Source organism: Dermochelys coriacea, chromosome 10, assembly GCF_009764565.3.
Source record: "Dermochelys coriacea isolate rDerCor1 chromosome 10, rDerCor1.pri.v4, whole genome shotgun sequence".
Lineage (NCBI taxonomy): Eukaryota > Metazoa > Chordata > Testudines > Dermochelyidae > Dermochelys > Dermochelys coriacea.
In genome coordinates, this window is record NC_050077.1 from 66361465 (window position 1) to 66374915 (window position 13451).

General features: G+C 37.9%; 1 protein-coding gene across 11 annotated transcripts in view; it reads right to left on the reverse strand.

Annotated features, from left to right (window-relative positions):
- Positions 1 to 13451, reverse strand: part of ATP8B4 (ATPase phospholipid transporting 8B4 (putative)) — a 172811-nt gene that overhangs the window by 142403 nt on the left and 16957 nt on the right. For all 11 annotated transcript variants that reach the window (XM_043494636.1, XM_043494633.1, XM_043494634.1 and 8 more), the window contains exon 2: positions 12306 to 12364. In XM_043494636.1, coding sequence (XP_043350571.1) covers positions 12306 to 12364 — 59 coding nt within the window. The remainder of the gene's footprint in view (positions 1 to 12305; positions 12365 to 13451) is intronic.

Here is a 13451-nt window from a genome sequence, read left to right on the forward strand (position 1 = left end):
TTCCTGGTTTCTAACTGTCATTGTGGTGAACATAAATGGTCTTTGAACTGAAATTTATCTGCAAAGCTCTGATTTTGAAGAATTCTTTGGGGAACAAATTAAATTTCCCTTTGACACTCATTTAGTTACTGTATGGTTTATTATTTCCTCCAAGACACTCTAAACAGCATACGTTGTACAACGACTTTCCCATACTAGCAAGTAATTTTTTCCTTCAAGAATGACATAGGTGGAGAGGAGGATGAGAAGCCCTGTATCAGCGTATCCACAAACAATTGATATACATATATATGTAATAAAGGACATAACGCATCAACCTTCCAGTGCCTAAAAATAAATGTATTCTTCCTGTATTACCTATACCTACAAAACAGACAGGAAACATTTAAAGCCCAATTCAGACCTGGTCTAAATGGGTTCAATGCCACTGACTTCAGAAGAGTTTCACCTGCTTTCACCATGTCTGACTTTGGGTTCCCAGGGCATAATTCAGCTAAAGCTATCAAGCAACTATTTGCCATTAGCAGAATTTTATTTAACGAATAGCATCCCTACCTGCTAATTATCCACTTTCAATCTGTAACTAACTCTAATGATAACTTCCAATTAAAAACTTCCAGGAGATTGTGGCTCACAAGTGTCACCCTGGGGGGAGCTCTGGGAGAGATTATGCCTCAGGAAACACAATGATTCCCAGGCTACCTAGGAATCAAGGGACTGTTCAAACTGCACCATTCTTTGGATGGTGCAGCAAACTCCTCCCTGCATCACCTGGACAGTTCGACAGGTTGAAACAGAGACGGCAGGGCCATGTCCCCACCCCACTCTCTGCTATTTGCTGCTTTCTTTGGACTGACTTGCACAGCAGGAGCCCATGAAATGAATTTTCTCCAAGACTAAGGATTGTTAGAGGCCTAGCCCTTCCATAGAGGGGAGGGAGAAAAGGAGGAGTCTGCATTATAGCCCTTCTACTTTCCCCACCAGCCAGACACAACCTGATCTTAATATCTTTATAGCAGTATGCCCAACACTTTGTACCTATGTATTTGTTAACCCTTAATTTTTTCCTCTCAAATGTTCTAATTTTTATTCCCTAGATGGTATCTAACTTTCACTCCCATCTCTCAGAGAGACTGAAATACATCTGTAGGCTAACCTAATCCAAGTACAATTGCAAAACAAATTATTGAGATCTGAAAAGAATTGAGGATCATAAACCAAAAGGTGACTTGGGGCTTACAAATATTTAACTGTTAGTCAGTGATCCCACGAAGACTTACGCACATGCTTACTGTGACTCTAAGCACCCCTGTATTTACACCCTACCTACTACTGTAATAATCTTCATATAAAATATGTCTTGTGAGATATCATTTGAAAACTAACACCACTGATCATTAATATTCTTGTGTGATGTATGTACACAGTGTGTATTAAGAGATATGGATATAAGATAATCATGACTAACCTATGTTTAAGCCAGGCGCATCAGGGGATGTTGGTAAACAGGTCTGCCCTAGACTAAGGAATGTGCCCGATCATCAGGCAGAGATAATTAAGGTATATTTACATATAAGCAGTAAACAGGGCCATCAAACCAACAAGGGGTGGGGGGAAATTGCCAGAAGCAGAATAATTTGCATTTTAGCAAATACCAGCAGGGGACGAAAGAGCATGGAGCTTCCCTCACCACCAGACTCCATGTCACCTTCCTCACAGCTTGAATAAACTACTTTGAGTGATGTCACTCAGAAGAATCCATTTCAAAGGTTTACTGGTCTATAAGGACAGGGGGGCAAACCTCAAGTGTAAACGATTGAATCAACAGATTGTATACAGCATTACTGTATTTTAAGTGTATAGAGTGAGGTCTTTTCTGAAAGCTAATGACCCACTGGTGGTTAATATAATTGTGAAATGTATATATTAACACTATATGAGAGAATATGGATACTTAAAGATACTATGCTTTAAAGTCTGTGGCCAAACAGGGACTCCCTCCCAGACAGCAAAGAAGGTATTCCACCTGTCTCCTATGTAAATTGATCATGGTAGAATCAAAACAATGGAAGCCTCATGTACATACAAGGTGATAGGATGCCCACAGAAAGGGAAGTACAGCATGAGATCATCCTGCCTCTTGAAACAAAGTCACTGAACTTTGGAAGTTACAAGCAAGGACAGAAACCAACTTCTGAATCCATCACTAAACAGATACCAGAGACCAGACCTCTTGCAAGCTGAGAAAGATTGAAATCTCTGGAAACTGAATATAGCTGAGAGACCTGCTTAAGCAATCGCTTTCACCTAAGAAGGAACCAGCTTTGGGGCTTCTGTAAAAGATTCTGACTGAGGAGGGGGTCAGACAACATTTTTCTGGAAGACTGTGGGTGAAAAAAGCCATCTTGAACAAAGCCTGTCCCTTGATAGATTAAGTTTTAGATATTTAGATGCGTATTTTCACTTTTATTTACTTGAGACCCTTTCTAACTTTATTCCTTTTACTTGGCATCACTTAACCTATGTCCTGTTAATACATTTGTTTTATTTTTACGATAAACCTACTCAATGTCGCGTTTGCAGGGAAGGGTGTATTTAGCCAATTAAGTTAATAAGCTGTGATGTGCTTTGATCTCTTTAAAGGAGCAAATGAACCTTGTTATTTCTCTGAACAGTCCAAGAGAGGGCTGGACATTGCAGAGCACACAGTGTGGGGAAAATTCAGGACTGGGAGTGTGTTGGGGTCACTTTGCTAGTTGTAACCAAGGCTGGTGGAAGCCAGAGTGGGGCGGCAGATAGGCTGCTGGGGTCAGAGTTGCTGAACCAGAGCTGGCTGCATCGCACGTAGACACTCAGGGTGTGATCTGCATGCTTGTTTGCTGACTCTGAGTATCCCAGGTTGGGAGTAACAGTACCAAAGTCTTGTGAGATGTTCAGGATTACAGGTAAGAGGTGACAACTCCTCACTGGTCTGAACTGCACTCGAAACCCCATGAAACTTACTCTATGAGTAGACCCAATGACTTAAATGGGATTACTCACAGTGTGAAAAATTAGGCACAAGTTTAAGTTTTTGCAAGATAAGGGACTTCTATTGCAAACACTCTTATACCCTTTTGGCTCTACTACATCCCCTCATATTTAGATAAATTCTATACCTGGTATTTTCAAATGAGCATAAGGGAGTTAGGTGTCCAAATCCAACTGACTTTTAATGGAATTTGGGTGCCTAACTCCCTTAAGCACATTTGATAATACGAGGTAAGAGCTCTAAAAAGGGTGCATTTCTCAATACACTCCTGCCTAGTTACTCCAATGAAAAAGTTGACTAACCTAGTATCACAATATAGTTGGAATGTTTGCATAATGGCACATACACCGATCAAAGTTTTACTGGAATTAACCCATCATTCTTTCATCTAGGCAGGAACTGATGCTCTATAGAATATAAAGCTGGGGTGGGCTGGAGTCGGGGTGCATCCTTGCGAATCAATTTAGAGCTCATGTAAATTCAAGGTATTTTCATTCCTGTTTACCTAGAGCAGCTAAATCATCTTCTACATGTCTTTATATATTAAGAGAACCAGTTTCTCCTTTGTTCTCAGAGTCTTCTATTTCCAAGTTCATGCTTGTTTTCTCACATCAAAGCTAGGAACTGACATCAAATGCTTTTGGTATTATTTAACATGCATGCCAAAGCTACTCTCAAAAGCCTATAGAGAACAAATAGCCTTTTTTTTAAAATAATACTAATTATTTTTTAAACTGTATATCCAATGTCCAGCTAGAAGAACAGGCACTATGAATATCTCATCCAAGGAACAGCAGCTGGCTCTACCATCATACATGACTGTGCAAATCCTTAAGCCTTTGACTTTCAGTCCCAAAGGAAAGCATGCTACCAACTGAACCAGTTTGGCACTTGATACACAGGCACATAATTAAGCAATAACTGATATCTGGTTATCTCTCTATGGCAGATATAATAGCAGGAAACCTAATAATAAACTAAAAATATTAAATTGGCTGGCACAAAATGTTACTACGTATTATAAAATAGTGTCAGTTAACAAAGCAAAAGTCACTATTTTATGGCATAGGAAGAGGAATTTTTCCTTTGTTACAAAGGAGAGATGTGAACACAAGCGGTGATTCCTTTGAAGGGCCACCACAAAGGGAAATAATGAGAACAAACAAGAGATCATATTGTTTTTCATCACTATGTATAGAACTTCTGCAGTGGGAAGAAATAGATCACTCTGGGGAGGAGAAGAGAAGGCCAATTTTTTTTTAAATGTAATTTTATTATTTGGTGACTCATTGTGAAGCAAGTAGTTTCACAATGAGAAGTAAGTTGGCACGACCAAGTTACTTGATACTGAAGTAATATTACGAAGTATTACATAGTTTTTTATACTTAGCAACACTATTATCCAATGTTAGCTACATACAGAGCCAAACTAACATACTCATATTATTCATTTTCCAATGAGCAAAGAAATTTGAAACTGGTCTTTTATACTTGAAGGGACTTTCGGCTTGTCCACACTTGAAACACTACAGCTGCAGCACTGCAGCTGTGCCACAGTAGTGCTTCAGTGTAACACACTACAGCAACATGAGGGGTTCTCCCATTGGCATAGTTAATACACCTCCCCAAGAGATGGTAGTTAAATCAATATTATTACAAAGCAAATGGTGGTAGCAAAGAAGGGAAAAGATGACAAAATCTGCTGTGCATTGAAAGCATATAGGGATGCAGTTATTATTCAAATGACAACAAGAATTTGGGTTATTTAAACATTCTCGTGCAGTGTTGTAAACCCAACAATAACATATTGTGATAGTGCATGGGAATTTATACAGTGAAACTGACTAGCTGAAACAAGAATGGAATGTGCAGTCTCTTTTCAATGTCAAAAAAAGAGAGAGAGAGATTTTATTTATTTGAATTTTTGCAAACAACAATAAAAGAGTACCCATCCTGTACTCTGGTATCTTTAACAAGCTTTGTAACATACACTAATAAATGTACACAATGAAATCAGGAATTAAACTTTCATATCTCTGTGGCTAACACTGTGGTGATAAAACTGAAATAATGATGAAAATTCAAATAACTTTTCACCCTATGATAAAGTGTTTTCAGACATGATTTATATGCTGCCACCATGCCTTTAAACATTCTGCAATGAATATACCATCATAAGCTAATTCTACTGAAGTAAATCACTTTTAGCAAGGGACTCAGATAATTAGTGTCACAGACTCACTACGGGATTCATCAAGAGCGAACCCTAATGACAACACCAAGGAAAGCTGTATGTGTTATACATTCACAGGATAACTCAAGGCTCCAGCATGAACACAATGCTGTAAGTCTTATAAGGGGGACTCGTGTCTTAATAAAACTGTGATGGTGTTGCCTGAGCAATATACAGTTCCTGAATGGCACCATTGCCCTAAGAGAGAATCATGATTACGTATACCTTCCAGGGTTCTCAGTTATCTGTAATTTTAGACCTTTTCATTTATAAGCATGTAAGGGCATTATGCATAAAGAACGTAAGTATAACTGGGATTTTTGCATGTGCATGAAAGGCAGAATTGTTTAAAAGTGTATTAAAATGGCAACTTCTTACTCAATAGATCAACTTCCTGCATGTATTCAGAACAAAAGCTACTTACTTTAGGGATAAAATAAATTCATACTAATTTTATCTCCTGCCAACCCTACAGTATCAATACATTTCAACAAGAGAGACAGCTGGATTCTGTCAGCTCATGTATCATCATCAGAAATCTTAACTAAGTTTCAACTCCAATGGTGTTGTCCAGGAGCAAGTGGGGGCAGAATGTTTACAGGAGTCATGTCTGAGTCATTAAAGCATAAAACTTAACTCACAGATCCCAGGTTGCACAGGGAAGGCTGACTGTTAAACCCTCTATTATCTTGTAAACTAAGCATATCTGATGCACAAATCATTGAGATGCAGAGCAAACACAGAAAAGTTTTCAGAGTAGAAAACCACTTTACACCATTAGTATTCCCATGTTCAGTATCACTGAGAGATAGGTATTACCAGCTAAAAGAAAAGGAGTACTTGTGGCACCTTAGAGACTAACAAATTTTACCAGCTGTTCTTTTTCGATTTGAAAAGAAAGAAATATAATAATGGAATCAGCAAAAGATGTGAGGTGAGGAAAAGTTTTGGAGAGGAGCTCATGAATGTTGGACAGCTGATTGCAGTCTGTTCTATTGAACATAACACTCTTGCTCCTTTTTTATATCCTTACCACTTGAGAATATTATTTCGCACACAACTGGCATACTCCAAAAAGGGCACAAAGTCATCCAAGTTGTAAAACTTACTTTTGGACATGGGGAATGTATACCCAAAGCCTCTTGTGAAATGATTCACCCTTGTAGCAGATTTCTTCAGACCCAATTCCCTCTCATGTGGACAAATCTAAAAACTAATTTATGCTCTCCAAGTTAGTTTATGGGCAAGGAGGCTGCACTGGCCAGTTGATTTTCCAGTCAGACACTGTGGGAAATGCTGAGTATCAGATGTTTTAGAAATGTGTACCAAGTAATGGAAAAGAACAGTACAAGAGGCGGGGCTGCGGGTAACAAGTTGAAGGACAAGGCCAGAAGATTTTGGCTGGACTGAGGACCAAACTTTGGCTGAACTAAGGACTAATGATATAAGCAGCACCTGAGAGTCTTTACCACCACAAGATAATGGAACCCAAAGATAAGAATGATGAGAACATTGGGTGATAAACAACAGAAAAGGAATAAACAAGTGCTGTATATATATGGCTGTGGGAAGGGAAATAAAGTGCTTTTTACCAGCAACTGTTTCAGTTGTCCTGTGAGCCAGCCTGCTAGCAGCAACAAGAGACTACCCTAATATCAGGATCCTGTCTTTAGGAAGTTTTTAGTTGCTCCGGGGTCCATTCCTGCAACACCATCCCCATTGTTCCAATGTAGGGACCAGGAACATGGGCTCTCCTGCAAATTAGACGAAGAGGCAGATACATCCCCCTGAATGGCTAATTCCTTGCTCTCCTGCATAGGTGCTGGAACAAGGATGCTGGGGGGTCTTGGTAGTATCTAGTATGCCAGGCACACAAGTTTCTGCAAGTCCTCTGCCAGTTCTGGTGGGTTTTCTTTTTTCCCTCTCCTAGCACCAAACTGCATGCTGACGGCTCATTTCATAACTCAGTCCATTTTCTGGGGTAAGTTCAGCACAGTCAGACTTGGGCCACCCAAGTTAGCTGCTAGTAAATCCTCTTTCTGTTGTTCATCCTAGTCACTCATTTGAGCTATAATGTTGAATTGAGCAAAATAAGCGTCCCAGGGAGTTTTTCCCTCAAAGATAATGGGCTTTTGCATTATCTGAGCTGGGATAGCCAGACCTCTCTGTCTCGGCCTCTGCGGTTTACAAATGGGGTAGAAAACTGTTGTAAATGTCTGGTCTCATCCACGTTCTCTGTCTGGTTCAATTCCTCATTCAGGCAGCTGCCTTCCATTGTGGTCTGACCCTTTAATTTCCTTCTGGAGTTGATTTTCATCTCCTTAAATCCTTTCTGCAACTCATCTTGGTTAGCAAGTTCCAGATTGCCTAAAGCTTGCTTGGTCTCCACTATTTCATGGAAAACCTTCTGGTCTATGGGAGTGAGATTGCTGATCACCTCATCAATCTGTTTTACCATTCCAGACCGGGAGTTTTGCAGCTAGGCTTCCCAATCTGTGCAGATACTTTATAGTTGTTGATCCAGAGATTTCACCTCTGCCTGCAAGTCATCTCTCAGCCTTTTCTGGCAAACCTCCAGGTATATTTTAATTCCTTTTGTGAAGTATCCAGCTCCTCTTTTAGATCTTGCTTTAAATCACACTGGACATTTTTGATTTCTGCAAGCACCTCTATTTTCAGTTCTCACCTTGAAACTGAACCCCACTGCTAACATCAACATTGCCCCTTTTTTTATCCTAGTGGCAAGTCAAAATTTTAGGTCCTGGGGATGTTCTACTTAGGAGAAAAATTGGTGGAGTCTCTTATTTTCTTTGATGCAATCTTGTTTGTTTACATGGAATGTACAAAGACTTGCTTCTGCAAATGCAGCAGGAACCAAAACAAAAAGGACCAATTTATTTTGCTTACAGCCTGAAGACCCTTTAGCCAGCACCAAACCCAAAAACTTTCTCTAGCTTTTTCCATCATTATATACTGTACTTGCAAAAGGAGCATTCACAATGCAGTTTTAATGAGGTTTTAACATTACCCATAACAAGGTTTCACCCAGGTCTTAACACCGCAATGGAAATGTGTCACACAAGAATGGCTATAGAAGAGAAATTAAACATTGCAATAAGGGGAAAAGGTTCAAAAATACTAATGAAACATATGAATGAAGACTTAGAAACCATTACAGCCAGATATGAAAACATTCACTCTTCAGTTTAATGGAAGTTTGGGGGATTTGCTAAATGGGTAATTAAGAACAAACTACCTCATTTGACAGTAGTGTATATCTTGGAGTTGTTTGCTTGGCCAACTGCAAAATGATTTTGTTAAAATGAGAATACAAATTCAAAATAATGTAATGATAGGCATTCTTCTAATAACATTTTAAAGTTTAGATAGAGAGGGTTCTGTTTCCCATCTTTTCTTTTTATGTCCATTGATCTTCCTTGTCCAGAAAACCTTCACAGGTATATAATGTGCCAGGTACTCTGATCCTTATATGTTGAAAATACTCTTCCTGACATATGAAGGAGTAATGTTCTTAACTATGGGACGTCATTTTGTTCCTGCACAATCCAAGATCTTAATTCCTACATAGCGTTAACGTTTGTTTATAGTCTTTGCAGTGGTTCTCAAACTTCTCCAAATTGAAATCTCCCTCCCATCTAACTGGAAAGGGCAGGACAGTTGCATCCCGAAGGTTGAATATATATGTCTAAGGGTATGTCTTCACTGGCACTGGGAGCAAGCCTCGCAGCCTGGGTAGAGACTCATGCTAGTGTGGCTCGAGCTAGCACACTAAAAATATCAATGCAGACATTTCAACTTGGGCAGATGCTCAGGTTCTCAAGCCCACCTGACCCCCCGCCCCTAGGTTTGAGAGTCCAAGCCACAATGTCCATACTGCTATTTTTAGCACATTAGTTCAAGTCCTGCTCGCACAAGTCTATCAACCCAGCCTGGAAGGCTGACATCTAGCTGCCACACTGACATACCATTCCTTTGAGCATTCACAGGTTCTGCTTAGTACTAAAACACAAAAGTTAGGATCTTCTTATTTTGAATGTATTAAAGGGCATTAATAATAAATATATAAATAATAACAATGGAAATATTTATGACAAGTTAAGGGAAAAAGAGAGAAAGCAAAGCAACCAAATGCATTATATTTCAGCCTCTGAACGTGGAACATCAACTGAGCAATATAAAATTGTCATAAGCTTCCTGTGTAAGTGAAAATATATCTCACTACTTGACAATTAATGGAATTATGCAAACAGATTAAAAACCATTGTGGGACAGTTGGAGTTGGTGGTTTTTCCAGAAGTATTGTAACTATTAGTCTTGGTAAATTCATTCTAGTTTGAGTTATAGATTTAGTTATTTTACAGTCAACTGTCTATTAACGAAAATTAGGTTTCTCCTTTCCTATCCTTTCAAGAGACCTACCATACTTACTTTTTTCGTTCTTTGTTTACTTTCTAAGTTTTTTAATTTCTCTGGCTTGATGTGTTCATTTTATGTAATGTTTTGGTATTCTGGGCCTCTAAGTTCAAGATAGTATTCTACTCTTAAAGGAGCACAACAAACATCACAATTTTGGATAATATATCCAAATATTTGCTTGACAATTTAAACCATGGCTTTAAAGTCCATAGTTAAAGAGACACGTGTCAAAACAGTTAGGCTCAAATGTATGTTTAGGCTCAAAAACTCTGTTTATAGAGCTCTATAACTCTGTCTAAAAATCTTTGCATGTTTCATTTAAAAAACTGCCACCAATCGTTGCAGCAGTGAGCGATTCAAAAAGCTATCAAAATTGTACAGGTTCTGGATATAAATTTATGTACATGCACTATTAGAAATGGAGGACTCCTGGAAGATGAAATGTATTCACCTGAAGTCACTGTACTATTTGGATCCGCACTATCAGACACTTATACAATTGTGAAATAGGATTTTCCACAGCCTAACTTTTAGATGAGTCCTTTCGTTAGGTATGTATGCCTGATCAGTGATCCTAAAATAATTTCTGCAATACATAAAGCCCTTTTTAATTACAGTAGAATAATCACTGTTCTGTGTTTGGTTTCAAGTTGTTGTTTTTTTAATCCAAAATATTCAAAATATTTTTTTAAAAATTATTGGGGCTGTCTAACAAGTCCCTCAACAGTTTGGACTAATTTATAGGATTGATATGTGCCTTTGCTTGTAAATTACTGTTCATTTGAAAGAGGGCTGCAAGATAAACGACTGAGAAAAGATGAAAGTAAAACCAACGTAGATTTCTAATATTTCAGGTTTTTTCTAGTTTGCCAAATAATTAGAATTCCCAAACGCAGAAAGTATTTCACCCAATACACAGGATAATGCTTGTCTGACTGCTTGCAAGTATTTAGAGCTCAACTGCTTGGAAAGGAATAATTGTTAATTACTTACACTGTGAATTGCTTTGCATCACTTGATTATATTTTGGAGGGCAGGGAGTTTTTTCTAAGTGTAGCTATTTGTAATAAATCTCTGACAAACAGTCACTATAGTGATGTCTCAAAACAAACAACAGCTAATAATGAAAAACCTATATCAAAAACAAATTACTGGCACTTTCCATGACTAATTCAGATCTGTCATCCTGCTTGTCATTATTTTTAAAATTGGGTCAGTCAACAATTAATTTTAAATTGCAAACATAACAATGAAAGGAAAGACAAATGCCAGATTGGTAAATCCTGTTGAAAAATTCAACTTAATTTTTAAAAGTACCAAAGAAACCACAACTTTCTGAAAAAAGAAAAGGAGTACTTGTGGCACCTTAGAGACTAACAAATTTATTTGAGCATAAGCTTTCGTGAGCTACAGCTCACTTCACAAAAGCTTATGCTCAAATTAATTTGTTAGTCTCTAAGGTGCCACAAGAACTCCTTTTCTTTTTGCGAATACAGACTAACACGGCTGCTACTCTGAAACCTGTCACAACTTTCTGAAATAGGATTGTGCCATCCAAACCTGGATTTTTACAATGCCATGAAAGAGTTCTTATTTTAATCATATTCATACCAGCTATTTTCTGAATGAAAAATACTCTAACATCTGTGAACCTGGATTTTGAAAAAAGAATTGTAGTGTTTCATTATGTCATTTACTTCAAATGCAGAAGAGTCAGGACAGGATTTCAAAACTTTAACACAATATATTACTACAAAGGACAATAGGGAGAAGGTGGGCTAAACTTTATGGTCAATGATCTATTAGGAAAAAAACAAGAATAAGTTTACCAATTTAATAATTATGCCCTCAAAAAAATCCCTTAATTGTGTAGTAGTGACACTCTACAATCAAAAGAGGTTGCTACAATGACATGTATTTATAGTTATCAATATATTCTTTCAGAAACACTAAGCTGAGGAAGCTACAGTCCATGGGGAGGATGGGAAATAATTTATTTCATATGTGGAGATTAGAGAAGTCTGAGAGTTGCAACACCTATGTATGAGTACACTGAACACTTCCTTGGGAATGTTAAGCGCTCCTCCTCCTATAAAAGTGAAAATATTTCTATACACTGTGAATGCTCCAGTGGATGGCAGTGCACAGAAGTCAATCAGTGCTGAGTGACAGGGTTAATGTTTCACTCTTCACAGGAGTCCACTGGTTTCTATGGGATGTTACTCATAGCAGGCTCATGTTTTTAGATGAAATCCATGTGTGTAACATAAGTAGGTCAACTCCTCCTCAGGTGACATTGATAGGCCTAGAATACTTCTTGTTACTATAACGCAATTGCCATTAATAGACAAATAAATTACTTCCCTAAATTTAATTAAACAGCAGACTAGCATCAGCTTGGGTATTTAACCTCCCCGGTCAAAGATTTCCAGCTCAACTGTGTAGACCCAGGAAGTTCAAATAAGACATTTGAATATTATCTGAACCAAACCTCTAAAATTTTTGGGATTTTCTGAACATTACTGAAAACTCTCCATACATCTATATGTGAATATACATCCCTTACTGTGCAGGGTTTCAATGTTGAATATGCATTATACTCACAGCATACTGAAATTTTTCATTATGTTCAGGATCATTGGCTTTCACCCTCCGCTCTTCCTCTGAAAAAAGAAAAAAACCCACCATAGTATCATAGTATAAGAGACCAAACAGAGCTGAGAACAAAAGTATAAGAGATCAGTATATAAACAACACTTCATTGACTTTTAGGAGCACTCAATACACCAAAAAAATTCTTTATTAAAATCCCAATATAGTTCAACTTTTAAAAAGCTAATCTTCAGACACTTTAGATAGTTCAATATTAGAGATTTTTTTATTTTGAGAGAGATTTTTTATTTTGCAGTTTCCAGGAATTACTGTTTCAAATGTAATCACCAGATCTCTCCAGGCCAGCCGTGCTACAAACCAAAATGTGCAGCCAAGTAATTTTAATGTCACAAAATCCAATAATGCTCTCACAGAGAAAGTGACAGTGCATTCTGCTGTCATGTAAAAGCATATGCTTAATATGCCACATTAGTATTCTTGTGCTTGACTAAAGAGGCAAAATGCACTGGTGAGATTATGGGCTAAATTATGGCTCTTCCTTAGAGTTCACTTAACAGGAGCACAGGAAGCCCCTCTCCCAACACAGGAGGAAACCATAAAGTGGCTTTCTGATTATCTGACTACAAGGGGTGGAGAGTAATATTATATACACACCCCAGAAGGGGTCATGTTTAAGTAACTAGGACCGTCACCAGTGCATTCTTCCCTGTCCATGGCTATGGCCAGAAGGGCAGTGAGGGTGGGAGGGAGAGAGGGAGAGATTTTAAGGAGTGTATTTTATTTTTAAGAGGTGTAACGAGTTAGTGATGAGTGTGTTTCCCCCTGCATTGCAGAGACATTATGACAGATTGTACTCTGTGCATGATCAAATTTGAATCCTAAAATAAACTAAATTTTACCCGATTAATTTTATAACCACATGTTAATTTATTGAATAGAACATTATTCAAATGATAATAGATAAAAGATACAATAGTTTAAATGTGAGTAAATCATTTTACTCCTGTTAGAACAAATTCAGTAAATAATACCTACCCTCTTGATGTCAGATAGTTAATGGTTTCATCCCATGTATTTCCATGGAAAACTCCAGGAAATAAAGGTTTGTGTAATTATTATATTTTCCATCTACATTAG